This window comes from Mchenga conophoros, linkage group LG15 (assembly GCF_057382185.1).
Source record: "Mchenga conophoros isolate Kocher_MC1m ecotype Shallow Benthic linkage group LG15, M_conophoros_male_GT1.1, whole genome shotgun sequence".
Taxonomy (NCBI): domain Eukaryota; kingdom Metazoa; phylum Chordata; class Actinopteri; order Cichliformes; family Cichlidae; genus Mchenga; species Mchenga conophoros.
The window spans coordinates 20,349,751-20,376,901 of NC_140540.1; the positions used below are offsets into that span (position 1 = coordinate 20,349,751).

Consider the following 27,151-nt stretch of genomic DNA (forward strand, 5'->3'; position numbering starts at 1 on the left):
TTTTAAATATCTTGCTGCATTTTGTATAAGTTCATACTCAAGTTTAAAACAACAACTACACTAAAGCTATTCTGTTATACCTGTATGCAAAAAAAAAAATTTCATAGTTCAGCAATACTGATCAATCTAATAAACTTAAACCTACACCATCCTCCCTATTCTGGTATTTTAAAGAGTACTTAGCATAAATATTAAGCAACCTAACTAATAGGGTTCCAACTCCCAGCAACAACAAAAATAAATAAATAAAAAATAGGGAACCACCCCTCACGCTCCACCTCATGATGCTTAATCGACGTAATCAACCTTAATTTGATGCAGTGTGAAAAAAAATGCACAGAAATCAATTATTTTTCAAGAAATATTAAATAGATTTAACATCTTTCTTCAACAAAATTGCAGACTGCACAGATGGTACCTTCCCAAAGGAAAAAGTACTATAGCTTACTAGGGTATATATATTAGACTTAATAGTTACTATATACAGTAATTGACTTCTATTCATTTTACATCAAATTAAAACTTTGGGTGTCAGATAATTATTTATTAAAAGCTAGACATTTTAAATGAGAATAAGAAAGAAAAGTATGTCTTTGTGCCCCCTTTTCCCTGTTAATGCCCTATCAGCCCCCCTGGCTAAACTTTGCTAGATCCGCCCCTGCACAGTTACCAGCCGTCAGCTACGTAGAAAAGATCCTCGAGTAGAAAGTAATATTAAATAAATTCTAACAACAGCTGATCAAGCTTAAACGTGCTTCTGTTGTTCAGCCGCTGGTTTCCTCTTTCTGGTGCAAAATGGGCCAAAAGCAAACTAGAGACACGGACTGCGACAGAAAAGCCGATCAGCTGATCGTTAAGCAGTTTCATGATTGAAGTAGCAGCAAGAAGAGGCAGTCGCTTGTTAAGCTTAACGCAGGAATGCTTTACAAACATTCAGAGATGGACTTACACACTTGCTTTACTTCTCTCGGGATAACTTTGTCGGAGATGAAATGCCGGGTTGCTAGCGAAGCTCCACATGCTATCCAGACCACCGACAGGTCCCGCATGCCACAGCCGCTCTATCACGTGATGCACACTGCTCCGACGTGCTAACGTTCTGAGGTGAGTTACGGCGTGTTGCAAGTTTTGTGAGGTGCTTTCGTGATATTTAATGGATCGGATTACATATTTTATTTTTCTCCGATATCCGATCCAGTAATTTAGGTCAGTATCGGACCGATACCGATACGTAATATCGGATCGGTCCATCTCTAATATATATATATATATACATACATGTATGTATGTATGTATACAGAGAGGAGAAAAGGAAGATGTGCAGCTGTGGTTAGCTCAACCAAATGAGGGGATTTGCTTACATGTGCAGTACAAACACGCTGCTCTACAGCCTCCTAACAGACTGCAAGGAAGAACAAACACACAGGTTGTGCTGGTACCTGTTATCATGCTGTCATTTTTTTAATTCACTGTCTGTCCTGTATTTTTTGTCTTTGTTATATTTTAATGCTTTTATTTTGATGCTTATATTTTTCAGTTTTATTATTTGGTTAATTATGTTTTTGCACCTCTGTTTTGTTCTTTTTTGTGCTAACTCTCAATTTCTAAGTCCATGCTTTTATTCTTGGACTCTGCTGGAGTAGATTTACATAATTCACAGTTGAACTTGATGCTTTCTTGTGTTATACTGGGTGCTAATTCTAGAGACTTATTCATCATGAAGAAAACAAGACAGTCGATCGATCCATTACTTGCACAAGGGAGGCCTCGTCTGTGTCCCGCACGACAATGACCACGATGGTGGCCTCCTCCTCCTGCCTTTTATTGACAAACTTCAAACAATAGTTTACAAAACACCTCCCCTTGCAACCCCCTTTGGTTACAAAGACAAGGCACTGTATGTAAATGTATATGTGTGAACTTCTGTAAGAGTGTGTGTGTGTGTGTGTGTGTGTGTGTGTGTGTGTGTGTGTGTGTGTGTGTGTGAGTGAGACCTCCTGCTGACCAAAGGGTCATAAACCCAGGAAGCTTACATCAAAAGAAACAGATCTTCCAGATAGGATGTATCTGCAATAAAACATTACAGCCCCCACCAGAACCTCGAGAATCTGGGGGGAAGGACAGTGGAATTTCTTTCATCAGAGTTATCAGAGCCTGATCTCTGATAACAACGAGACGGCCTACCTGAAGGAGATTAGGAATCTGGAGAACTGGTGCCAGAGGAACAACCTCCTTCTAAACGTCAGTAAGACAAAGGAGCTGATAGTGGACTTCAGCACTAAGCAGGAGAGGAACTACCAGACCCCCGACAGCGTCTCTACCACCTCAGACGCTTGAGAGACTTCCAACTGCCCTCCAAGGTGCTCAGGAACTTTTACTCGTGCACCATAGAGAGCATCCTGGCGGGAAACATCTTAACCTGGTTCGGGAACAGCACCATGCAGGACAGACGAGCTCTACAGAGGGTTGTGCGGTCAGCTGAGCGCACCATCCGCTCCGAGCTCCCTGACCTGCACTCAATCTACAGCAGGCGGTGCTGGACCAAGGCCAGGAAGATCGTGAAGGACCTCAGCCATCCCAACAACAGACTGTTCTCTCTGTTGAGGTCAGGAAAGCGATTCCGCTCCCTGAAGACCAACACAGAGAGACTGAGGAGGAGCTTCTTCCCGCAGGCGATACGGTCTCTCAATCACACCACCACACAGTACTGACCCACACATACAGTTCTTACACACACACTGGACTTTCTGGACTTTGGTTTTGCACAACACTGGTCACTATATTCTTCATTTCCGGTTAATACTTGTACAGCTGCTGTTATTGTGTATATATTTATTTATATTTAGATTTCTTCATACATTCTTATATAGTTCTATATTGTGTATTGTGTATTTTGTTGTACAGTTATTTTATTTTCAACTTTAATTTATATATTTATCTTTATCTTATTCTTCGCAGTTAAATTTACCCTTCATTCTAATTTGTGTTGTACAGTTATTTCATTTTTAACCTTAATTTATATTTTATTCCTTCCTAGTTAAATTTACCCTTTTTAATTTTTCATATTTATTTCCTATCTTATTCATAGCCTTTTCCTTTTTTGTTCTCTTTAGGTCACGAGCAGTTGTCCAAGCATTTCACTACATATCGTACTGTGTACGTGACAAATAAAATTTGAATTTGAATTTGAATTTAAAACAATGTACAAATGGTGAACATAAAAATGACAAACATCTAACAATTCAACTCTAACAATAGGATAGAAAGCAAAGTAAGGAGATGGCAAGGGGGGGGTGGTAGCCTGGGGCAGCTTGAACAGGCAGCTCGGTAACGACTTCAGTCTTCAGTACATGGGTTGCTACAGGTGACCTGTCTGGAGGGTTTAGCATCACTATACCAAACGAATTCATCTGACTGTAGTGCACTTTATCTGTGGTGTAATATTGGGCTTTTGTCTTCTTGTGACTGAATTAACACCTTGGAAATCATAGAAGTAGCATCAATTTTTGGAGATTAGTTTTCTGAACAAAACTTGGAGTGTTATAAACTGTTTTCTTCAACACTCCAAAGCTTAATGGGAGACTGTCATTGGGGCTTTTTTGGTCGAGGGAGCCACAACAACCCTAATTTCAGGGGTTGCTTTTAAAAAATGTCATTGCTGGAGTATTTTGTTGTGAATATCCAATCCCACTGACATCACACAGACCCAATGTTAGAAAAAATGTCAAGCAGATCTTTTAGAGCAGTCTAAAGCCCGTGTTTGGCCCTGGTTAATATGAATATGCACTACTGTCGCAGAACATATACGACAAAGAATAAGGAAGTAAACTTTAATCTTACCTTGATGTTATTTCTTTGATCATAACTCTATTTTTGGATTTTACTCTTAGTAACTTTATTTATGTAGCACCTTGAAACAGTTATTATAATCTTTCTCGGTGAGCACTGGAAACATTTTTAAAAAAATCAATATTTATTACAGGAATAAGAGAAACTTTCTGCTGGGTTGGAGAAGAGCAGCTGCATGGCTGCAGGCTGACACTGCAGAGGCAAATTGTGTTAGAAAATGGACACTAAGATATTTTGATGGGTTTTCTCCACGAGGTTTAAAGAGTAAGTTACTCTCCCTGCCTGCCCTAAATAAACATTTGTCACACAACCTCATTTCTGAGATTAAACTTTCCACCTGCATTAAATAGCAAGACATTCCTGCCAAAAATGAGTTTTAGGAGCATATTTGCACATGGATTAACGCACAAGTTTGTAAATTCACCTGAACTTGTCTCACTATTTTTTTCTCCTTTTAAGTTTCCTCAGATGTATCTCTTGGGTTAGCCTATTTAGACATCAAAACAGTAATAAATAAAGGCACTGCTGCTGTACAGGTGAGAGCTCTAAAATCAAACATATGATGAAAGAAACAAAACCATAGAGCAAGCACGGGAGGGCAAAAATGTGTCTATACTTTAAGTATTACCAGGGAGTCCCAAGCTTAAAAGCAAGGAGAAACTATTTTCCAGCTCAAAAATAAAATCTGTGCTCTAAAGGATTAAAATGGAGTGAACAAAATACTGTTCAACATTAATGCTGCTGCAGTCTGGGGTGAAGATGATAAACATTGCATAAGCTTAGCATTAGGATTCTTGCTTACAGGGTGAGATGCATATAAACGATGATGCAAGATTCAAACCTAATGGAGTAAAGACTCCTGTTTCCTGTCTCATGGTAGCAGGAAGTTTAAATTTTTATTATCCACTCAGGACCTTAACATTTCACTTTCCTCTAAAGGGAAGATCATATGCAGGAGATTTCGTTTGCTTGGGGATTGAGTAGATTACTTTGATATTTCTGAAACTACAACGGTTGGTGTGCAAATGACCCATGAAGAAAAACACCAGTATATACTTGACTATTCCTTGGCTTTTATTTAAGGCAGACTGAACCCAGTTCTTTAAGGAGATAAAAACTATTCATTATTAAATTCAGAGAAGTTCCTGGCAACTTATGTAAAAGAAGTAAAACTGTGAAAATTGACCTGAATCTGACAAACGGATTAAAAATGGTCCATGCAAACATATCTTGTGTAGTTATGAGCTATTTGAAATCGCTAATCACATTCTTTAATAATCCAACACTGGTTTAAATGCCAATGCTGCAGTTCCACAACAGAAAACGGTGGTTTTGGACCACTGCACAGTCAAAACTATTGTGACTGTGTTGCTTCAAAGATTGGGAAAAGATCTGCAACCACTCACCTTCAAAAGTGACTTTGATACGTCAAGACTGCGATTAAAAAGGGAATAAGAGTCAGTTTACTATAAATTTGAGATCAAAGGGCATCAAGTTAGCATTTAAATCTACGTGCAATTTGTTTGTGATAATACGGCGTTAGCTGTGATAAATTAGTGAAAATCACAAATCTGTCGCAGAAAATTACCTGAACCTTGAGAAAATCAGAACGTCTTCCACAAATGGACACATAGTTGCTTGAGCGTGGTGATTTCAAAGCAAAATAAGACTGAAGTTGCTGCTTGCTTTTGCATTCCTCTACTGCAAAATGACACGCCTTAAATCAGTTGCACTCATTGGTGCAGACCCGCTCGATGTTGCCAATTTGTCTGCTTTTATAAATTAGACGGCAGTTATTTGCAAACCTTCAACAATCTGTCTGAAAGTGATTGCAGTCGGTCCGAGTCAGCTATACCAGCTATGCTTAATCGTCTTCTGCCATCTTTGAATTTGAGTAATTTGATCAAATCCAACAACAAACAACTAGACCAGTTTTTACTGAGTATATACGTTTATCACAACGTTCATACAGGAGGTGCCACTGATTAGATATCTAGTTTTTGATGAAAGACTCCCACATAATCATGCTTGCTTTTAGCATTTGTAGAACATTTTGGAATGTGCTGATTGTGAAGTTCTTGGCCAATACTTTTTGTTTGCTTTTGTTGTTGTTATTTAATCCCCGTTTCTTTCTGTCAGACAAACTAACTTTGAAAATTTAGACAGTGCGAGGCTGATGTGAGACAACAGATGAACGTCTGCCATTGCCATCGGTAAATATTAAATGTTATCATTTTTGCTGATAGCTCAAAAGCAGTCAACAAGCAGGATTTTCAATTAACATATCACTGCATCCTTAGTGTAATAATATTAAAATTATACATATTTGCATTTAAAAGTATGTTGATATGTCCCTGAGGTCACTGATGGCAGATCTGCAGGAGGTTATTGTTAGAAACCCTGAAATATCCCCAGAGTTTCTGTCTGCTGCCTGGTTTCTTATTCCTGTCAGTTGGCCTGGAGGGAGCTTCCCAGACCTGCTCTCATTGGACCTTATCTCTTACCCTGCAAGGAAGATAAAGCGTGGAAGCTATTTGGCTTGTTAATATACTCAGACACACACACACACACACACACACACACATCTTTGAGTGACAGAGGACGCAGAAAAAGAGTCTCTCCCTTTGCTCTCACATTTGAGTATTATCAAACCGAGGCGCTATCTAATCACAGATTAGCAGTTGACTCTGGCATGCCTATTGTTCAGCTTTCTCTCACCACTCTTATCGCTGCCTTGTTCGCCTGTCATTCATTCTTTTTGCTGTCTTTTTTTAACACTGCTTTGTCTCTAATTTTTCTCCCTCTTTTATCTTTCCTTTGAATATACATGAATATATCGGGAAATGTTGAGTTTAGAGCCAGCTGGCTTAATTTAGCCTTCAAAATCTGTGTAATCTCTGTTTTGTCCACCACACCTCTGGGTAATTAATTACATATAGCATTTTCGTTAGAAGCACTTTATGAAAACCCGTGAACTTTACAGGTCTGTATTAAAGAAGGTGGCCCCTGTAGTGCTCTGAAGCTGAATGGCCACCTTTCTGTTGCCACAACAGCATTTTAAACCAATGTAATTAACTAACACGAATTGCCAGAGCGCGCACCAGCTCACTGTAGCACAATATTTCAGGTCCAGCCTCAAGGCTTTTGCACTCATTTCGAAACAGTTCCAGCAAATGCTCTGATTAAAAAGCTATTGACCCAAGCAGTTTCACTTTTCCCCAGCACACACTGTGAAATACCAAGCATTTCGGCTTAGTGTACTCATTTTTATTTAATTACAGCTCTAGTGAGCATGCTGTACCTAAATGTGGCATTAGAATGCAGCCGGCCTTTGCTCTGCTCAGCAGCGTGAAAAGACCAAGAGTTTCCTCTGGCGAGGCCGCGGGCCTGCGGGCTCATCCGTCAAGATGCATCTCTGGGTCAAGCCCAAGATACATGTAAAGGACGAGCATGGTGATATTCTGTGTTTTTCTTAGCCGAAACCAGCTAATAAACCTGGCTAATAAAATATTGATTGTCTGCCGTCTTATTCCTCTGTGTCAAAGAGTTTCATTGTTGTTTAAAAACTATATAAAAGATGGACGTCACCATAGGGCTTTCAGCCAGCTGTTTCTGATCGCCTATTTTTAAAGCCTCTACTTTGGTTCATTGGCTCTTCCAATTTTAGTTTTCTGTAACCAGACATGATCATATCTATAAAGGACAGCAGACTTATCAGCTAATATGAGCAAGTTTGGTTTAAAAATGAGTCACATACATACGTAAGTAATGTAAGTAACACACAAAATTGCCACATGGCTTTGAGATGGCCTCAGTTGGCCATTAGAGGAACTACAGCTTTTGTATTTCCCCAGTCAGCTTCACTTTCAGCTCAGTTGACACATGATCAGTGATGGGAATAACGGCGTTACAAGTAACGGCGTTACTTTTTCAGTAACGAGTAATCTAACTACCGGTAATTACTATTTCTATCGTTACAACGCCGTTACCGTTACTAACAAGAAAATGCGGTCGCATTACTGTTTTTCAACAAACAGACGGTTGAAGCTGTGTTCAGCTTACCGCACCTTATATCAGTTGCACGGAAGTAGCTGTAAGTAATCTGTTCGCTACAGCTTTAAGCAGCTGCGCGCGCTCCTGCGGACGGCAATCACTTTCTGCCCGACGATCACTTTTTGGCGCAACACCTGGAGCTAAGGGGCAAAACAATAGCATGAGTGCTGCTGTTTGACTAAGGAAGAATAAAGTATTCGTGGTAAGCCAATCACATGACCACTTCAAGATGACAAAGCAACAAGGTGACATATACCAGTTTTTAAATTGTGTTGATAGGCCACGTAAAACCAGAGTCATGATAAACAATATACGCAGCGTTTTTTCCTCAATAGTTTCATCACGTTTACTGTCTAACGACAGCGCTAGCATGCACTCTCTGCTTATGACCAAAAATACCCCAAACAAACAAAAAAATCTGCCCTTTCGTGTTGGTGGAAAAATGCACCATGTCGACCAATCAAAAATGATATGGCAACAGGACATTTGGTTGTTTAGGAAGAGGGGGAAACTTTAGGAGTGATGGTGAAAGAGAGAGCAGAAAAAAGAGAGAGCAAGTTTTGAGATGTGAGAGATTTGTGACGTTTAGCGTGTTTGGAGTGTGTAGTTAATGTGTCGACTTGTGTAATTAGTGTGTAGTGTTGTGGCGACTGAGGCGACTGATGTCTCCAGGTAGAAAAAGGAGTGATACACCTGCTGCTGTCAGACCTGCAGGTATCAGGCTGTGATGTTCTCCTTTATAGTGGACAGAAATTATTTTTTTGGAGTGGCACAAATAATTTGTGTGGCATCTTATTGAATGCAATTACTTTTACTAATTACTTTTTCAAAGTAACTTGCCCAACACTGCACATGATAATAATTTGCTACTGGAAATGAGGCTGAAACCAATTAACAGAAAAACATAAACTAACCAGAGATAAGATTCAATATATTCAAAGAAGGATATTGGGTAATATTAGGTATGTAGTGTAAGCCATTGTCACACAGTCAAGAAATAGCTTGTTGAAATTGTTGAGCAGAATTAATAAAGATGGTTTAAAGCTATATGTAGAAAGTTGGACTACTTTCATGAAATCTACAGTTCACGTTGCTCCAGGCACAAAGCTCTTGAGGTCAGCTTTGAGTCAAACACGACTGTGTCCATATTGTCTCATCTTTGCAGCGGGAAAAAAAAAAAAAAAGCTCAAATTTCAGTGGGCGAAAGTGGGCCTTGCCCCGCGGCTCTGTGCTCAATATTAATGCCCAGTGCCAGCTGCGTGGCTCTTAACTTTTCACCAGGCAACTTGCTGCTCTTTGGGACTTACAGTCCAATTACATCAGCTATCTCCCAGGCTTTGTTAGCAGGCCTCTGTGTGTGTATGTGTAAATCTGTACATCTATGCATGTGCAGCAGCTGAAGTCCCCTCTGATGCCTTTTTGATGTTATACTGGTGCTTTTAAGGGCTAATACAGCATGCCAGTCTTTCTATCGTGTCTAACCTGGCTTTGAAAAAAAGTTAGTGCGCGTATGTGTCTCGGTATGTGTGTGCCGTCTCACTGTGGAGATCTGAAGACTTTTTTTCCTCTTGCAGACAGCACTTTGACAGGTAGCTTTGTCTAACACTTGTGCTACACAATGCCTAAAAGATCTTTGTTCTCTGCTCAGCCTGTCTGTCTGCCTTCCTCTCCTCCTAACAGCTTCTCTATTTTTTTTATTTTTCACAACAGCAACAACGCTTCTTTGTTATTTTAACCAAACGTACCTGATTGATTGCCCCTCTGTCAGCTTGTTTCACTGTTAAGGATGCGTTTATTAATATAAAAATTGCCTCCCACTTACTTTGGATGCTAACAATCTGTGCCGACTTGACGTTAAAGCCACCCTAATCAATATTTCTAAATTCGTGGTGTTTCCGAGGACTGTTTGTATTGGATAACAAACATGCATCCCTCTTAGCTCCAGAGAGAATTTAAACATCTTTCCACTAATTGTTTTGTTTTTGTATAACGGCAGCTTTGCCTTCATTCTCAGCACTCTTATCAATAAAACTCTAATAAAGCCGCAGTAAACTCGCTGTATGGGGTGCGCCAATAACAACTCAAAACATCCAAAAAGACCACAAGCTGAGATTAGTGTTCACAAATTCAGAGTGATTGTACTGCCTGTCTTTAACATTCCGATCTTTCTTTGTAGTCTTTCACTGTCCTCTGAATCGCTGAGCTCGTTATTTATTTATTTTTTAAATGACAGATAATAATGTTTTTGGCTGCTTATTCATCCAGTGGGAAGTCCATCCCTGGTGAATGGACGATCACTGTGCACTCCCTTAGTTCATTTAGCTGCACTCCATTAAACATTATTTCCACTGATGGTCTTCATTGAAGATGTTATGTTTAGGCTGTTGCTGTTACATTTGACTAAGATGTTGGTGTATCAAAGTTAAAAAAAAAACGAAGTTTTGTGGTTGTGTCAAAATGACAGTTATCAAAGGCGGAGACAGAATCCTGTTGGCCGGATTTAAAGTAAATTCCTCGGAGCTGTTGTGTCTTTACAAAAAGCCTGGAGTAAGGCATTGATTTTGATGTTTGTTGTCTGTGTCTAAATTTACCAGTCGTCTAAACACAAACTGTTCTCTGTAGACTTTCAGTCTGTCACTTGCAAGAAACCCCTATAAGCTTGCTATGTTTTGTTTTGGTTTAGGGTGTTTTTTTGGTAGGACACCAAGAACTGAGTGGTTTCACAAGAGAATTAAACTTTTTAAACTTTTTTGGGGGTGTTGTTTCAAAATATGGAAATATCTTTTCTGTTTTTTTAATCAATCAAACCATCCACTAGGGCAGGTCTTTTTGCTTGAAAGCCTAATTTTTCTTATCGCAGACCTTTAACAAGAAGGTCTCGCCACAGACGTTTGCATTGACTGACATTTGCCAGAGACTCTGTGACATTTAGTCCCGCGTGTGATCCATTTTAATACTTTTGATTTATTATACCTTTTGAAAATCAGGTCTGTAGCTTATTTGTCACCACACTGAACAAACCAGGTCATCGGTTCTCTTGTGGTTCGCAGCACTTTACAAGCTCCCTTTTCTCATATTAGAGGCGCCCAGATGCCCACGAGGTTGGGTTACCATGTGGGTGTAAATCCCATCAGTGGTCAGGCCTTTTGTGCATGACGTTGCTCCTGCTCTGCCCCTGCATTTTATTCCCTATTTAGCCAAATATCACCCCCAGAAATGATCTTAAATAAATATGTGTGACAAATATCACACAACAGAATGTGGAAGACCAATTTCAGGTGTTTGAGCTGTGAAATGAGTTAGCTTTGCTTTTCCTGGGGTGAGTCAGCCTGTTTATGATTTTTGGCCTTGGGGAAGTGTGGGTATGAATATTTGACATTTTCTATCACATGTAGAGCTGAGCGATATGAGATTTTTTCATATCACGATATGTTTTTTTCATTTCAGGCGATAACGATATCTATCATGATATAAGCCAAATAACTATATTTGTAAGATTTAAATGTGCCGTTGCTCACAAGTAAAATGTGAAATAATCAGCAGCTTGTTTTTATTTAAATATTTATTTCCCATAATAAGTTCAACAGGGTAGATGTACTTAAGGAACATGAGACTTTTTCAGATAAATAAAGGCAAATATTGCAAACTACACAAAAGGCAGCCGCTAAAGCGTTTAAGTTTCAAAATAGAACAAACGAAACAGACTAAATTGTCAATTCCACTTAGAAACAAAATATTAATTCTAAAAATAAATCTTAGTTTGTTTTACAGAAGAACAGACAAAACTGACTAACTTTTGTCAATATCAAATAAACTGAGAACTAAAAGGAAATTCTCAATCTCTCCTTGTTGTATAGCTGAGCTTTTCAAACAGTTTTAACAGTTACTTTAGTCTGACAAAAGCCGAATGACGAATTAGCGCTTCCATTCAGAGACTGAGGCTACGTCCACACGTACACGGGTATTTTTGAAAACTGAGATTTTCCGTTTTCGTTTTAAAAAATAATCCCATTCACACATAAAGGCAGAAATGAAGGAAAACGCTGCTATGAACATGCCAAAGCAGCAGGTGGCGCTAGATTCCTAACCGTGCGGAAATGTTGGCCAATCAGAAGTCTAGAAGCCTCGGTGGGAAAAAGTAAACAAAGCTGGGGCATAGAAGCAGAACCGAGTCGTATGTGTGGAGGGACAGTAACTGTGTGTATATGTAAGCATTTAAACACTGCAGAGAGTAGAATTAACAGTAACAGTATTGTAGAAATTCATTTCACCGAAACAATAACGTGGCGCACAGTGTGACGCATGCACCAGTTTATTGTATTTCCAGACTTGCTTTCGGCACAATTTACAGTGCACGCTACTCTGTTTTTTGTCAGACTTGAAATAGCCGAAATACCTTCACACTACGGAACTTCTTTGGCTCTTCCGTTCGACAATCTCTCCGGCATTGGAACCATCATCTGTTTTCTCTTAAGGTCACGCTCGGTTGATTTTTCTAGTCGGCACACTCATTTCCCCCATTATGCGCTGGCTCCATTACCCGCTGGCTGCTTCCCAAACAAACACACGTGCAGCTTGGCACTTGTGCTGTACGTAACAAGTCACGTGACGTGACGCTGCGGCTGTGATTGGTTCGGCTCTGGGCTACTTAATTTGGATTGGCTGACCTTTTTTTTTTTTTTTTAAGAGGACAAGAGCAGCGAGGTCTATCGCGATAGCTTAATTTCTCTATCGAGTAAAAGTTATATCGCGATACATATCGTTATCGTTCTATCGCCCAGCTCTAATCACATGCAAGCCTTCCAGTCTTTTAGCTCAGTCCTGTTCTCTGACAATACAGACTTTCCACATCGACATTTAAATGATACCTCACTACATTGAACGCTTATTCACTCTGACTCTGTCTCTTTTTCATCTCTACTTTTTGTTTTATGTTTGAGAATATTTCCATTTGAATTATTGAGCATTGTTTGAATTAACTCGTTTGAGTTCGTATGCTTCCTGGTTATTCGGAAAGTGGCTGCTGAGGCTGGTGAATGGACCTTAATCACAGGTTACGGGCAAAAAGATTAGATGGGAGATGTTTCGTGAAGCTGGGAGTGTTGGGTTATTTAAAAAATTCTGTTTAAGATGATAATCAGCATTTTTCCTGACTCAAACTAGGCCCTCGAGAGGGTGGGTGACTACAACTTTGATAATTAAAAATTCTATTTATGAAAATCCTGGTCAATGTTACTATCGTAGACTACAAAAACATCTTTCACAGGTCATGCAAACCACACCAGGATGAAGCCGCCATGTTTTAATATGCATATTTCCAACACAGCCCTCTTCCCCTGCTGCTGGGCTCAGAACTGTTTTCTGTTTGTCAGCAGTTGAATGTTGTTGTTTTTTTTCCCCCTTCGACAGGTAAAATCAAATGTGAGCAGGGAAGCAAAAATCCAATCACAAGTAGCCACTTGTGCATTTAAAATCAGAATATCATGTGTGAACCGCAGTGTGTCTCAGCTGGATCCAGAAGCGAGCTGGATATGAGATCTCCCGTCTGAACTGATTCCCATCCTCCCACCAGACTAGACACTTCATTACTCTCCCTGAGTGATATAAAACTCTTCTGCTGACAAAAAACACACAGTGTCCTCTGACTTTTTTCTTACATTTCAAAATGAATTGATTAGTTTTAGACATCGATCCTTAAAAAAAGTACTATAGTGATACAGGAAATCGATACAAAAGGCTTTTTGCATGACAAAAGTAAACGCTCATTGCAGCAGAGCATTAACCTAAAATTACTGCTTGATGCTCACATTGCAGTTTTTATCCCTCCAGCCCATCCAGTTGTGCACTCCTCCCCTGTAACTTTCCTACAGAGACGGCAATTTTCTATGTAAATTCGCTTTCTCCCGATCGTCTTCATTTCCATACCAGCGCCGTCAAAAGAGCTGACTGTCAAAAGTGTGCCGAGTCAGCACCGACTGTGCCACGAGAGAGCAGAGGAAATAATAACGTCAGTCGATCCTCTTTGCACCTGTGCACGCACATGTGTGTATGTGCGTGTGTGTTTTATTTTTTAATACACAAGGCGAGGATTGCTACTTTTGAGATGGAAGATAAAGCCAAAGGTTTTACCCGTCTTAGAAAGAGATTCTGCTTCTCCTATCAAGTGTCAGACTCGAGAAAGGTTTCCAGCTGTGAAGCCAGAGGTGATCCAGAAATTTTCTGTCATCTTTGTTTGACTGACATGAGCTCAGCATTTCCTTGTTTTTTCTTTTTTTTTTTTTATTGCCTTAATACCTGTTAACAGAGTGTATTTGAAACTTTTCTTTTTCTTCTATGAATTACACTAGATTCACTAATAGATGAGTAATGTTTGAAATAACAGCAGAAGAAAAAAAATAGGTTTGCATAAACAAAAACTGCGCGCCCTTTAAAAGTTCTCATGAATGGCATCGCTGTTACGGCTGCCAACAGGAGACGTGACATTATGATCCCGATTTGTTTAATGTAGTGAAAATTAAAAGCAGTGGTGGAGAACATGACAGTGGAGGCCCTTCTTTCAGGGTGGATAGAATGAGTGGAGCATTGTGCTAACTTTGTGCGTGCTTATATGTACCGCATTCATACACCGTGGAAAACGGACGCATGAGAAACACAAAAAGGCCACATTCATTATATGTTCTGTCATAGTACGCTTTTAGAATAAACTCAAGAAGCATGTAGTGGCTTTAATTATACTGAACATAGCGAGATGAAAGAAGAAGCCTTTAAAGGAGCTCCAGCACGGAAGGCTAATTACTAAGTGAAGACCAGTCTGCTCTCAGCTGCTATACAGTACCTCCAGGCTTGACGTCTGGCCCAAGTTGTATTGAATTAGGGCCAATAGATTAGCCAACAGTGAGCGGCATCTGTTTTGCTTTTGTTTTTTATAACTCAGAGCTGCATTCGACTCTGTCAGCGCACTTGGTGAATTTAGCCAGTCATTAGTACAGAGTACGGTCAATAAAACATCTGTACATTATTCTGCTGGATTCAAAACTGCACACAGTAGATGACAATCTGAAAGGAGTGGTTTGAAAACAACAAGATCTCAAGTTTCAGAGGCCAAAAGTTCTGTTTTGTGTCTACTACTGATTTGTATTTAATGTACATATTTAGGTCAGTCTATGGTTAAAAGTCTTCATATTTCTTATGTCTAATAAAGTGTCCAAATTTTAGATTTTTGATTGATCCATTTTAAATGAGCTTGGGCCCAAAGAAGATGGTAGTTTTAAATTGTTGTAAATGCAGCGGTGAGCTTCTGGCAGTGGTTCTTAGAAGTGTTCCCGTGCTGTGATTTCCGTAACTCATCGTGTCTTTTTAAGTGCAATTTACTGCCTTGCAATCAGTGCGTGCTTACTGTTGTCACCATCAGGAACGGTGGCGGGTGCCAAAAGTGACGCCACAACTGCTGGCGCGGCCTGCTTTGATGTTGTTTAGGCTTGCCATGCATTTCTCGTTTTCTCTTTTTAACTTGGCCTAGACACAAGTTTAAACTTGGAGACAGTTTTACTCTGTCTTCACTGCCATTTCCATTATATATCACAGCAGGAGCACAAAGGTTCCTCGAAAACCTTGAGGACAAACCCCTCAGCGACTGCTTTGTTTCCTTTTTTAACTTCTATTCTTTCTTTTTTCTTTTGAGTTGTGACACATGATATTCATTAGAAGACTGCGACAAATCTAACACAACTTTGTTTTAATTTTCATGCTAAAGCAAACAATGCAGGGGCCATCAGTATCCGGTCCCAATGGAGCACGGGTTCTCTTTTAGCCTGGTCCCTTTCTCTTGATCCTGTAAATTTTTAATTATATTATGTCTCATAAATAATGTCCCAAAATTCTTGCAATGTTTGGTTGAGAAATGTTTTCCTTAAACGACTGAACAGTTTTCTCCTGCAGTCTTCTTTCTTCTAAATACATACATACGTACGTCAGTGTTACAACCTCATTAATTATGAGAAATTTGACCTTTTTTTTTTGCCCTTACCCTACATAAGCAATGTGTAAGGGCTCCAAAAAGACCTTTCAGACCTTTGCAGCGCTTGACTCTCTCATCTTTTCACTTTTTCCAGTTAAATGCAGGCTTTAAATACTTGTAGATTATTGCATTATTGGTTGTTGTTCCTTTATATTACACTATTTATTCTCACAATAACAGTGAAATGTTCACTGTCACTGGGTGACATTTGGGACACAGACCACAAAGGACAACTTGCATACATTATAGCTCATATCAACAAACTCTCTGTCAACATGTTTCATTCGCCGTCACCTTTTACGCTAACAGCCGACCCTCTAAACGAGAGGTTTGTATACCCTTTTGTGTGTTATCATGGCTGACAGGTGGCCCCTGCCGAAACAGCACAATAACTCTGGAGTTGCTCTCTCTCCATTTTCTCCATCCAGTCTCATTAGCATTCAAACTGCTTCACCTGCAGGGCTCTTTAGTAGTTGAGGGTGAGTCAGAGTTTAATTATTTTGGACAGTAAAAGGATTTTTTTTTTTCCAAGGTGTAGTCTGGACAGATCCACCTTTTAACACCAAAGTGACCCTGGAGGGGGAAAGAAAACATGCTGTAAGAGCAAATGCATTCATGGGGTCAGGAAGGTGCCAGCATATACCAGTGAACTGTAATGCTGAAGTTCCTTTTTCTCAGTATTTCCATATCATTTAGATAGACTTGGAGGAGAGTTCCCCTTTAAAAACCATCAGTTACGCTGGTTAATATTCCACCCTGAGGCATCCTGCCCGGAAATGTTTTTATACCTTGCAGGTATTTGCATTGCCAGCGTTGCTTCCTCCTGTTGTAATTCAAGGTTATGAGTTCAGACTCTGCTCTGACCCACACAGATGACTCAGTAAGTTATAGTCTGGGCTTTTTGCAGAACTTTGTACGGTTTTACTTTTATTTGTATATCAGACAACATGTAAATCAATACTGGCATTTTTTTTCTGTTCTTAGTTTCGCTCCTTCCCATTTGCTTTCCTTAAATGATTACAATTCCATCTCCCATCTCAAATCCGTGTTTGTTTTTCTTCCCTCATTCATCCTACTTTTTCCTTCCCCAAAGCAAGTTATTAAACCCAGAGTGAGCGAGCGAGTGAGACGGACACAGACAGAGAGAGAGAGAGAGAGCGAGGAGGACAAGAGCAACCATTCACACAACAGCAGGCTTCTTAACTACCGAAAGCTGTCACCTCCTCAGAGTGGTTTGTGTGCAAGCCTCTCCAATACAGCTGTCAGGGCAGCAGTCTCCAAACGGGCCTCCTTCAGCTGACACTCAGTCGTACCCTCGCTTATGTTTTCCATATTCAGTCTGCACTCATCGCTGAATGGATTAATTAATTCATGAAGTGAACAAACATCACACTTCTGTGTCCTTTTAACTCTGCGCTAGATGTGCAGCCCCACGTACAGGGTAGGGAATGCTGTGTGGTACAGGAAGAATTAAAAATTGGGTGTTTAATTGTCAGTTAGGAAAGAGAAAATCTTTATATTTCGGAGGCAAAATTGAAGAGATATACAGGGAGGTGAGGGTGGACTGTTTAAAACCAGCGGCCTCACAGAAAGCTAAAGGTCCCGGCACAGTGGTGGGTTGGGCAGTTGAAGTCTGCTTGTAGTGATGTAAAACCATGTGTTTAATAACAATAAAAACCCATGTTTTGCCAGGTACAGATCACACGTTAACGCCACATGTCAACCGAGTTCTATGGATATCCCACATCATCACCATTTAAACCATTTGTTTAAAGTCGGACTGGACGGTGTAAAAAGAAGTTTGTAAAGGTAGTTTCTCATAGCTCCATTCTGATGCTATTAACTCGTATTCATGACACGGGGTGCGATGCAGTGCTGGAAATTGATCTCGCCAATCAGTCAAACTGTGTTGGCCTGCTGCATTGAGTTTGTTTTTACAGACAAAGACAGACAGTAAGGCAGGAAGAAACAACAACAGAAAAGAACCACACCAAACCCCAAATCCACAGCTTTGGGAACCTGTGTTTTAAGCTACTTAATAATCAGTGACAGATGGCTGAATAAAAACAAAAAACAGTCTTTAAATTAATCATGAACTAGTCATGTGTCTGTAAATACATCTGGGTGAGGATGCTTTTCAGTTTTGTTTATTGCCAAGATAACAGAGCAGATACAGGGCAGGAAATGAAAGAAAAAGAATGAGATAAAATGTGAGTGTTATATATGCATGAGTAGAAATTTGAATTGAAGATGGGAAAGGGGGGAAAAGGGGGGAGACAAAGGAATAAATCAATTTTCATCAGGTGTTTAGCAATGATGAGCACTGTCAGTGAAATGAGGAAGAAAGACGGAGGTGGTGAAGAAGGACAGAGGGGAGGAGAAGAGGGTAGCGTGTCAGGATCTGGGAGGGAGGGAGGTGTCGGCTCGCGCCGTCCCCACAGACGCCGCTGTAATCTGGGCCACGTGTCCCAGAATGCCTGCTGGTCACCCAGAGGCTTGGCTGGGTGATTCATCTTAGTTAGGGAGCTGTCCAAGCGACTCCCCGCGGACTGCAACACATAATCGTACACGCAAAACACACACACTGCAAACATATGTGGTTAGAGAAGAGGCGGAGGTTTGATTGACTGAACACCCATACTTAAAATTTAAGGTCCTTGGTTCCACCTTCCACTGTCGTCTCCTCACTCTAAACATAACCTGAATCTTATAAATGACCTTAACTCTGACCAAAAACATAATAAATCTAATTTATCTCATTCATATAAGTGCGCACACCTGTCAGCTATACTCACAACAGGAAAACACACTAACACTATGTTAGTTATTCTCTACTCGGAGATTACCGAACCAGGTGAAGCTTAAGATTGTTACGAGGGCCATTATCTTCTCCACACAGTTAATGCAGCTTTTACACAAGCATGGCTGTCTGCTTAAATTCTGCATGTTCTATCATCTACCATCTTTTGTAACAACCTTAGGCAAAATTTACTCATCACTCCCTCATTTTTGAAACGCTACAGCAACATACAGTTTAAGAGCTTAGCTTAAAACTTCATTCTTGAGCTCAACTTTATCCCATACAGAGCTGCAAAAAATAAATAACTATTTAATTATTGATTTAAAAAAAGCTATTTTTTCTCCATTAAATTATTAATTATTTGGCCTAACGAAATGCCAGAAATACTATAAACATTAAGTTTTCCAAGGATAAAGTTTGTTACCATAGAGAAATAAATGTGAAATAACTTGAGAGCAAATCAAAAACTAATATATATATTTTATATATATTTTTATATTTTATATTTCTTTGATGTTCCAATTGCTTAACTGTTTAAATGTAAGTAATCCTCTTCAACAATCTTCAACACAACACAGTGATGTTCTGGACATGCTGTCACAGCCATTGATTCTTCACTTATGGTTGATAGCTTTAGGTAATCTTGGAAAGACTTTTAAACGCGTGAATTTACAATAAGTACTTTGCCATCTTTCACTTTAATTGGTTTAAATAATTTGGATATGCTGAACATTTGCTTGCAGCCAGCCTAATTAGTAGTTCTCATTTATTGTTCCTGTACTTGAGTCCTTTTTATTTATGTTGCTTAGCAGTTCGGTTGGTAAACTCCAAATTAATTGAGGCTGTTGTCTGTAATTTTAACAGGCTATTTTTAATAATGATTCGTATTTCACTGCAGGACTCACTGACGTCATCTTTCTCGTTTTTGTTTCTTTAGTGTTCCTGAGATCTAAATCTCGATCGTTCCAGAGAGCAAAACACGCATATCAGTGTTAATGCCTGTGTTTTACACCTCATTGACAGGTGGCCGCCTCATTTGTTGACAGTGGTGATAGCCAGTCTTTACCCTGTGGAAATAAATCAGTCTTCTTTGTGTAAAAGCTGTATTGACGGGCCTGATGCTCTCACATTCCCTGCCTCATTTAGTTAAACCTGATTCAGTGGCTGATGTTCAGTGAATGTCTCAGCATGCGTTTAAGTATAGGACAATGTCACGATTTCAACCACTAGCTTTTCACACTGAGCTCAAGAAATCAATGTTTAACCATCATTTCTACTCCCTTGTATTCACTCTGACGAGATCTTTGAATAACATTTCACTGTGTGTTATACTTGTATAACTATGCATGTGACAAATAAAGAACCTTGAACCTTGAACCCTTGAACCCTTAACTCATTTGTAGACTAAAGACCAAAGCCAAACACATCTAATGGGAGGAAAGTAGAGTAAATTTTCCTTCTTTCTACCTCCTTTGTTAATGGTTTTATTGCATGAAAACCATGGGAGTGTGTCACATTCAGAATAGAGGTTTCTGACACAGCTTCACCTACTTCCAAGGTTCATGGAGAAGAACAAGGCTCTAAAGAGGCTCTAAAGCTCCAGCAACAGTATAAAGAGCAGCTTTATTTCTTGACCAGCGTGTTTTGGGATCGGTTGTTGATGACCCTGATGAAGGCCACAGGCTGAATCATGTGGTCAAATATATTACACTTTATATTGCAAGTGTTGATGGAGCGTTGACCTCTTTAAACCCCATTCAGAGATGAAGCCTAGCAGACAGCTAGCAGGTATAAGCTGCTTTTCAGTTGAAGTAGCAACTCCCTTAATGCACACTTTAAACCTTAATACAAATTAAACAGATGAGTTATTAAAAAATTGGACCTTTTAACATTGTGTTTAATGGAGATTGACTCGCTTTTCGAGCAGGCCTCGAGTGGCCATGACAGGAGCCATTTTCAAATGCGAAAATAATACTTGAAAACCTATCGTAATGACTGACTGTTTATTAAATATGAAAAGATGAATACTCTTTTTTTAACTGTTTGATATAGTTATACAGCATAATATTCTGTATTTAACACAGCTATGTGCTTGTTCAGATGACCAGGTTGTCTCGCCGTAAAGGGCACACAGAAAACTCCTGGTACTTGAGCTGTTTGGTGTGCAGATTGATCTATTTTCACGTCTCTAAAGCAGATGCATCATGAGTTATTGGATGCTGATATGTGTTTCATCCATTTGCTAGGGTTAACATATGCAAACAAACACACTGGTGTGTTTTCCTGAAGCCTTTGCTGTCAGAAGCATCGAGGTGTGAAATGTGATTATCAACATCAGCTTTTACTACTGACATCAGCCACAGGTTTTGCGTGTGCTTTTCGCTTTCTGTAGTACTTATTAAAGCTTGTTGGCAGCTTGCTTGATGGCCTTGGACGCGGAGTGTGTTTAATTCATTCATGGGCGCATCCCTGGGAGTGTTTTTACACTTCCCCTCAGTGTGCTTCTAGCATTATTAAAGGCATTAATCACTGTGATCTGATGCCTTGTTACGACACGGCTCTGCTCCCACTGCGCAGCTAAACACACACGCATTTCGGTGTCCACAGTGCCATCAAACATCTTGGCTTGAAAGTACTGCATTGTGAAAGTCTCCTTGGAATACAGAAGGAACCCGTATGAGCGGATATATCAATGTTTTCATCTGTTAAATTATTTTTTGCTCATGCCGTGAATCCTGCACAAGAATCCGTAATCTTTAAGGGAATTTTTTAACAGAAAACATCGACTTTCAGATCTGGCTGCTTTGCTGTTTCTCAAATTCTTGTTAATATCCCTCTCGGCAAGGTGCATGTTCTTGAAATCCTTTTTAAGTCCTCCACCATCCAAACTCCATCCATCCACTTTCTTAACTGATTTTCCGATCCGTGAGAAGAAGTCACAGGAGCAAAAAAGGAATTAAAATGATCCATATTTTTTTCTTCCAGTAGAGGGAGATATTTTAGATATTTCATTTTAAGCCAGCATGAAATAATTTCAGGAAAGTGTTTAAACAGATATTAACACATTTACACTTAAATACACATTCGCCGCCTAGCTTAATGGTTTCTATCCATTAAGTAACCTGGAACGAATGTACTCTGTATGTTTTTTGCTCATTGCCAACTTTGTGGCTTTAAGTATTTTATCTCCCCCTGCTGGTAATGCAACCTCTGCATGCGTGTCCATTTCATGTTTTGCAGATTACACGTTACATCTATTATACATTTTGTTATGATATTGGGTTGGTAACTGTAGATTTTCAAGTTGATACGCCTCAAGAGGTTCTTGAAGTGTTAAAAAGCCAGTTTTCCTCATCTCATACAAGCATTTTGTCCTCTGTATTTTTACCGAGCTACTACTCTGCATTTCCTCCACTGTAGTAATGTAAAACACTGGTGATTTGAAACTAGCCCATTCGAAACTCGAGACTCAAAGTCTACTGAATTTAGCATGCACTGTTAGGTAATAACTCAGATTTAGGTGTGCACGTGTAATAAAGAGTAAACATGTTTGTTCAGCCTGGTAAGAAATATCTCCTGGCTTTTCTCATCACTTTTTTCATCTTTTTATGAATCTCTGTTACTTTATATTTAAAAAATCTATTAACTTTTGTGTTTTTTCTGGTAATGTATAAATAAAAAGAATTAATTTAATCTTCACTTAGCAAAATATGTTACATTTGTTTTAGCTCTGGCTAAAGACTCAGTTCCTTCAATTTAGTCAAATTAAAAATATATGAAATATAAAGAAATGTGTGTCAATATTTGGTAGACCTCATAAAGTCTGATATATTGGAAATACTCAGGTGTAGCCTATCATCAGTCTCTGTCTGCATGTCAGGCGGACAAAAATGTAATAGGAGAAACATGGCTCATCTTGACGGTGTCAAACACATCGACACGTTGCTCCGTCTCACACGAGGATATCTGACATTTATTCCCAGAATGCCAGCAGTTAATTTTGGCCACATTTCTGTTACCTCTCTCGCTACTTTAACTCTCAGTAACCTTTCCTGCCTCTGAATTTTGAGGAGAAAGTCATAGAGTTGCCACATTGTTTTGACGAGTGGCCTCTTGAGCTTTTCTTCTTCGCAAATCTTTTTCTCCCTCCTGCCCCCGTCTCTCAGACCCCGCTGAGTGGCTGATCCCTCGAGTACAGAGCTGCCAGCTCATGACGCAGTGTGATACTGCACTGTCTCTGACTCAATGTGTGTGTAAAAAGACACATTTCCACATATAGTAGAATAATGCATGAATAATAACAACAGAGCTCATTAGCAGTAGTTGGATAGTTAGTCGGTCCTTTATTCGTGGTGATTAAATACCAATTTGGGGTGATCATCATCATCAGCCAATTATTTCACAGCGTCAGTCACAAAATATTGGAGGAAAGCTGGCGAATTAATCTCCTTTAGGTATTTGTGGCTAACTGTACACTGCTGGTGACATCTGGTTTCAAAAACATCAAGATGGAGACAGCAACTCCATCTTAATACTGTGAACATGAAAATCTGCATGTGCTATTAAATTCAAATAAGCTTGAACTGGCTTTGAATGGCAAAACTTTACATATATTTTCTACCTTGTTGCAAGACTGCGAGCTACATAGCAGCCTCTGGTTGAAAGAAATAGCGCTATGCAGTTCAGTCACACATTTCAACAAGAAACATCTCTGGTGTTGTTGTTTTTTTCTCCCCTTATGAACTAAGGCAGCTCCCAGAAGTGGGAATAAGTCTCACATGTGCGAGTCACAAACAAGTCTAAAGTCTTAACCTTCAAATCCCAAGTTACTGTGGGGAAACCAAGCAAGTCAAGTCCTATGAAATTCCGATGATCTATCCCAGATTTCACATTTTCTGTCTTGCACTGGTCATGAATGTTCAAAAGATATATATATATTTTTTAGCAATAACCCTTGGAAGCTTTCTGATTTTTAACATTTTGTGGTCTCAATAAAAACTCTCCTAACAGCACAAAAACAAGAGGATTCAGAGGTGCTGTTCATGAGAGGTGTGGCAGGATCTGATTGACTTGAATCTGTGGGACAGGTGCCACTTAATTCTACACCTAGAGTCAAGTTATAAGAAAAAAGTCCAAATCCATGTGGGCTGCATTAACAGACATGAAGCCATTCTCATTCGTGTCAGTGGGCAGCAGCACCAGTTTGAGTCAAGCCGCTGAAACCCTGGCAGCAGTGTCAAACTGTCCACTACGTCTTAGGCCAAATCCCATTTCGTCTTTACTGCTTTAGTACACTCACACCAGAAGCCAAATATGGAAGTACACTTCACTTTTACAGCCAACAAAATCAGACACCTTGGAGACAACCAAAGCCCTCGGCTAGAACTGCTACAAAGCTGTCTTGTCAGATTTGCTAATACAAAAGATTAGACTGGGAATTTAAATGCACTTGATAAGAGATCACCAGTCAAGGAGGAAATTTGCTGTTGTGTTGCTTGCAGCAGAAAACACCTGAACTGTGCTTAAAAAAAAGGGAAAAAAAGTGGAACCAAGAACGTGATTAGCACAAGTTTTATACAGGTTAAAAAACAAATCAAGTCTTACGTCACGCTTTTAGGCTGTTACACAGTACTGCAAACAACCAAGGAGTGGTAGACATCCAGGAAAAACACCAGATATTACCATATTAATCTAAGAAGAATGAGCATTATTCATTCCTGTGGAAATTGAAAGAGTTAAAAGTGCACAAATCCACTTTTATAGGGCATCATTTCCCAGTTTCCTGCAGGTCTGAGCTCCAGGTGTATTTGCTCTTGTTTTCAGGTTGAATATTCATGACACTATTTAAAGCCACACTGGGCCTCTGTGGTGGGTCCAAATGGATCTGAAGGTTACATGCATTGAAAATTCAACTCTAGCAGTCCGTAACTGTGTAAATTGATGTTAGTACACTTAAATACACACCACAGGCTTGTGTTTACCAGCACAGGCTGTGATGTCTCACCCTGAAAGATACCAAAGGGATGAGAGGAGATCAAAGATCCGCGAGTCTGGCTTTCTCTGGATGGAAGGCTGACTCACTGCTGGTTTTTTGGTTGTTTTTTTGTTTTGTTTTTTTAAGATGTGTTTTGCTTTCACGTTTAAGCTAAAGTTAAGCGGTTTTCTCCTTTTAGCCTCACAGATTGTGATAGAGTTGCAAATCTTACTTTCTTTGGGCAATCAGTTTGGTGAAAGCAGCAGGAACACATTAAATAGAGGGGAAACGAAACATTGCTGGCTATATAATGGCAAAATGGTGAATTAGACGTAAGCTGGAGAGCCATAAATCAGTTTTTTTGTAGTGAGAAACTGTTTTTAAGATATCTATGTTGAGTCAGCGACGTTTTAAACAACTAAATGGGCTAAAGTTTCCTCACATTACACATGGAAAACATCAGTATAGCTCCAAGCAACAGTAAAGCAGGCAAGGAAAGATACTGGCAAAAACATTACTGGGATAAAAGGAAGCAGACAGGAAAGAGGAAAAGCCTGGAATAAAGGGATAAAGAGTGGAAGGATGGGGGAAGCACTGAGCTACAGGTGTAAGCCTTGGATTTTGAGCAGAGATGGAGATTCGCAAATGTTGAATTATATTTTCTGCTGAAAATTCAAGGAAATGTAGAGGCATACATCAGCTGCTCGAACCATCTTGTAATGAGTTGCTTGTTTTTGTTCTGTTTCTTTCTCAGGTGTTTCGCAGAAAGGCAGTGGAGTTGGGCGAGAAGCTGCTGCCTGCATTCAAAACGCCCACCGGCATCCCCTGGGCTCTGCTTAACCTCAAGAGGTAAAACAAACAGACAGCACACACACTTGCTCTTTGTCTCCCAGCAGTCCACTTTCAGGCAGCAGGTCTGTTTTGATGGCCTGATGCTTTAAGGGGCGCCATGGTCTACCCCTCTCTGTTCCACTCTCACACACTGAGCTGAAATGCTTTAGTCTTACATGACAGAGCAAACTTGTCAGACAGAAACTGTTTGATTTTTTTGCATCCAGGGCTTCATCCTTGAAACTAAACTGCATTGGAAAAGACAAACCCAAAGAGGTTGGGGTTACAGGCTAGTTAAATGGCAGTGCTGGTGATGTTTCCTTTCCTCTGGCTGAAACCCTCTTTGTGCTCCACCAAAACCTCCTCCATATAAAAAAAAAAAACCCTCATACTTCTATTTTAACATTTTTTCCATTTGCAGAGATATAAACTGATTTTAAGAATCTAAAAACCGACTTTTTTTCACTCATCTAATTTCCAAGTAACAGTCATTACTGGTTTGCTTTAAAAAATTGCTTTAATTTGACTTTATTAATAAGGTCATATAAAAATCACAGGTGTCTCACCTGTGGGTTGAACCTGCTGTTCAAACCTTTGTTTAAGGTGAGGAGCTAAAATGCTGCATTTCAGATGATGGATGAACCGAGCGATTAGAGGGTTAAAATAAGTAGGGATTATTTTGGACTCTCAGTCATGCAAAGCTACTCAAGCAGAGTCCAAGAAAAAAAATGTGCTAAGAACACAGTTTTATTTATATATATAAAATAAAATGTGCACAATGCCAAAATTAGAACTTTAAAGCAATTAAAATAAATTCCAACCAATAAGCACATAACATTTTGGGGTCTTTAATAATAATAATAATAATAATAATGGATACTTTATTGATCCCCATGGGGAAATTACTTGTTTTTCTCTGCATTTGACCCATTCACTCACTCTCTGTATAAAAACAATTAGAGGTCTGCAACTATTTTTTGCTACAGTCCTTCTGTCAGTCACACATGATGAGGAGAGCACTATTTTCTTTCTATCAGTCGTTCCCCAAAGAGAGACATGACATCCAGGCTGTTTGTCAGCCCGTTAATTAAAAGGCAGGTTGTCATGACGATAAGCGCGCTGTAACAAATTAATTTTCTCTCTGTCTGTATGGGTGAATGGACTCTGCCCGCCTTGTCCTCTTCCCTGAAGTGAGAAATACCCCAGGGAGAGTGAGTGTGTAAGTGAGTGAGTGTGTGTGTTCATGTCTGTGCACATGTATGTGGCTCTGCACACATACGTGATCCCCAGAGGCCTGAGCAGATTGCTGTTGATGATGACTTTACCTGCATGACTGAGTTATGATAGCTTAGAACCACACAAGCACAACCCCATATTCCTACACACACACACACACACACACACACACACACTCAAATAACTCTGGAAACAAATTACAGTAACAAATATACAGAGCAACAGAGAATGTAGGCTATTAAACTGCTATTTTTAAGCTAATTTTTTTTTCTTGTCTATGAAATTGACAGATTAGCATTATAAAGATGTTGGGAAGTTGGTTTCTTTGCAACACTAATTAATTCTTTTTTGAGAAGAACAATTTTAATCAAGTTATTTTTCAAATGATCCA

The 27,151-nt window shown here is 39.5% G+C and overlaps 1 protein-coding gene across 1 annotated transcript in view; it reads left to right on the forward strand.

Moving 5' to 3' along the window:
• Positions 1 to 27,151, forward strand: part of man1a1 (mannosidase, alpha, class 1A, member 1) — a 178,053-nt gene that overhangs the window by 107,675 nt on the left and 43,227 nt on the right. Inside the window, exon 5 of the mRNA XM_085246727.1 lies at positions 25,448 to 25,542. Coding sequence (XP_085102853.1) covers positions 25,448 to 25,542 — 95 coding nt within the window. The remainder of the gene's footprint in view (positions 1 to 25,447; positions 25,543 to 27,151) is intronic.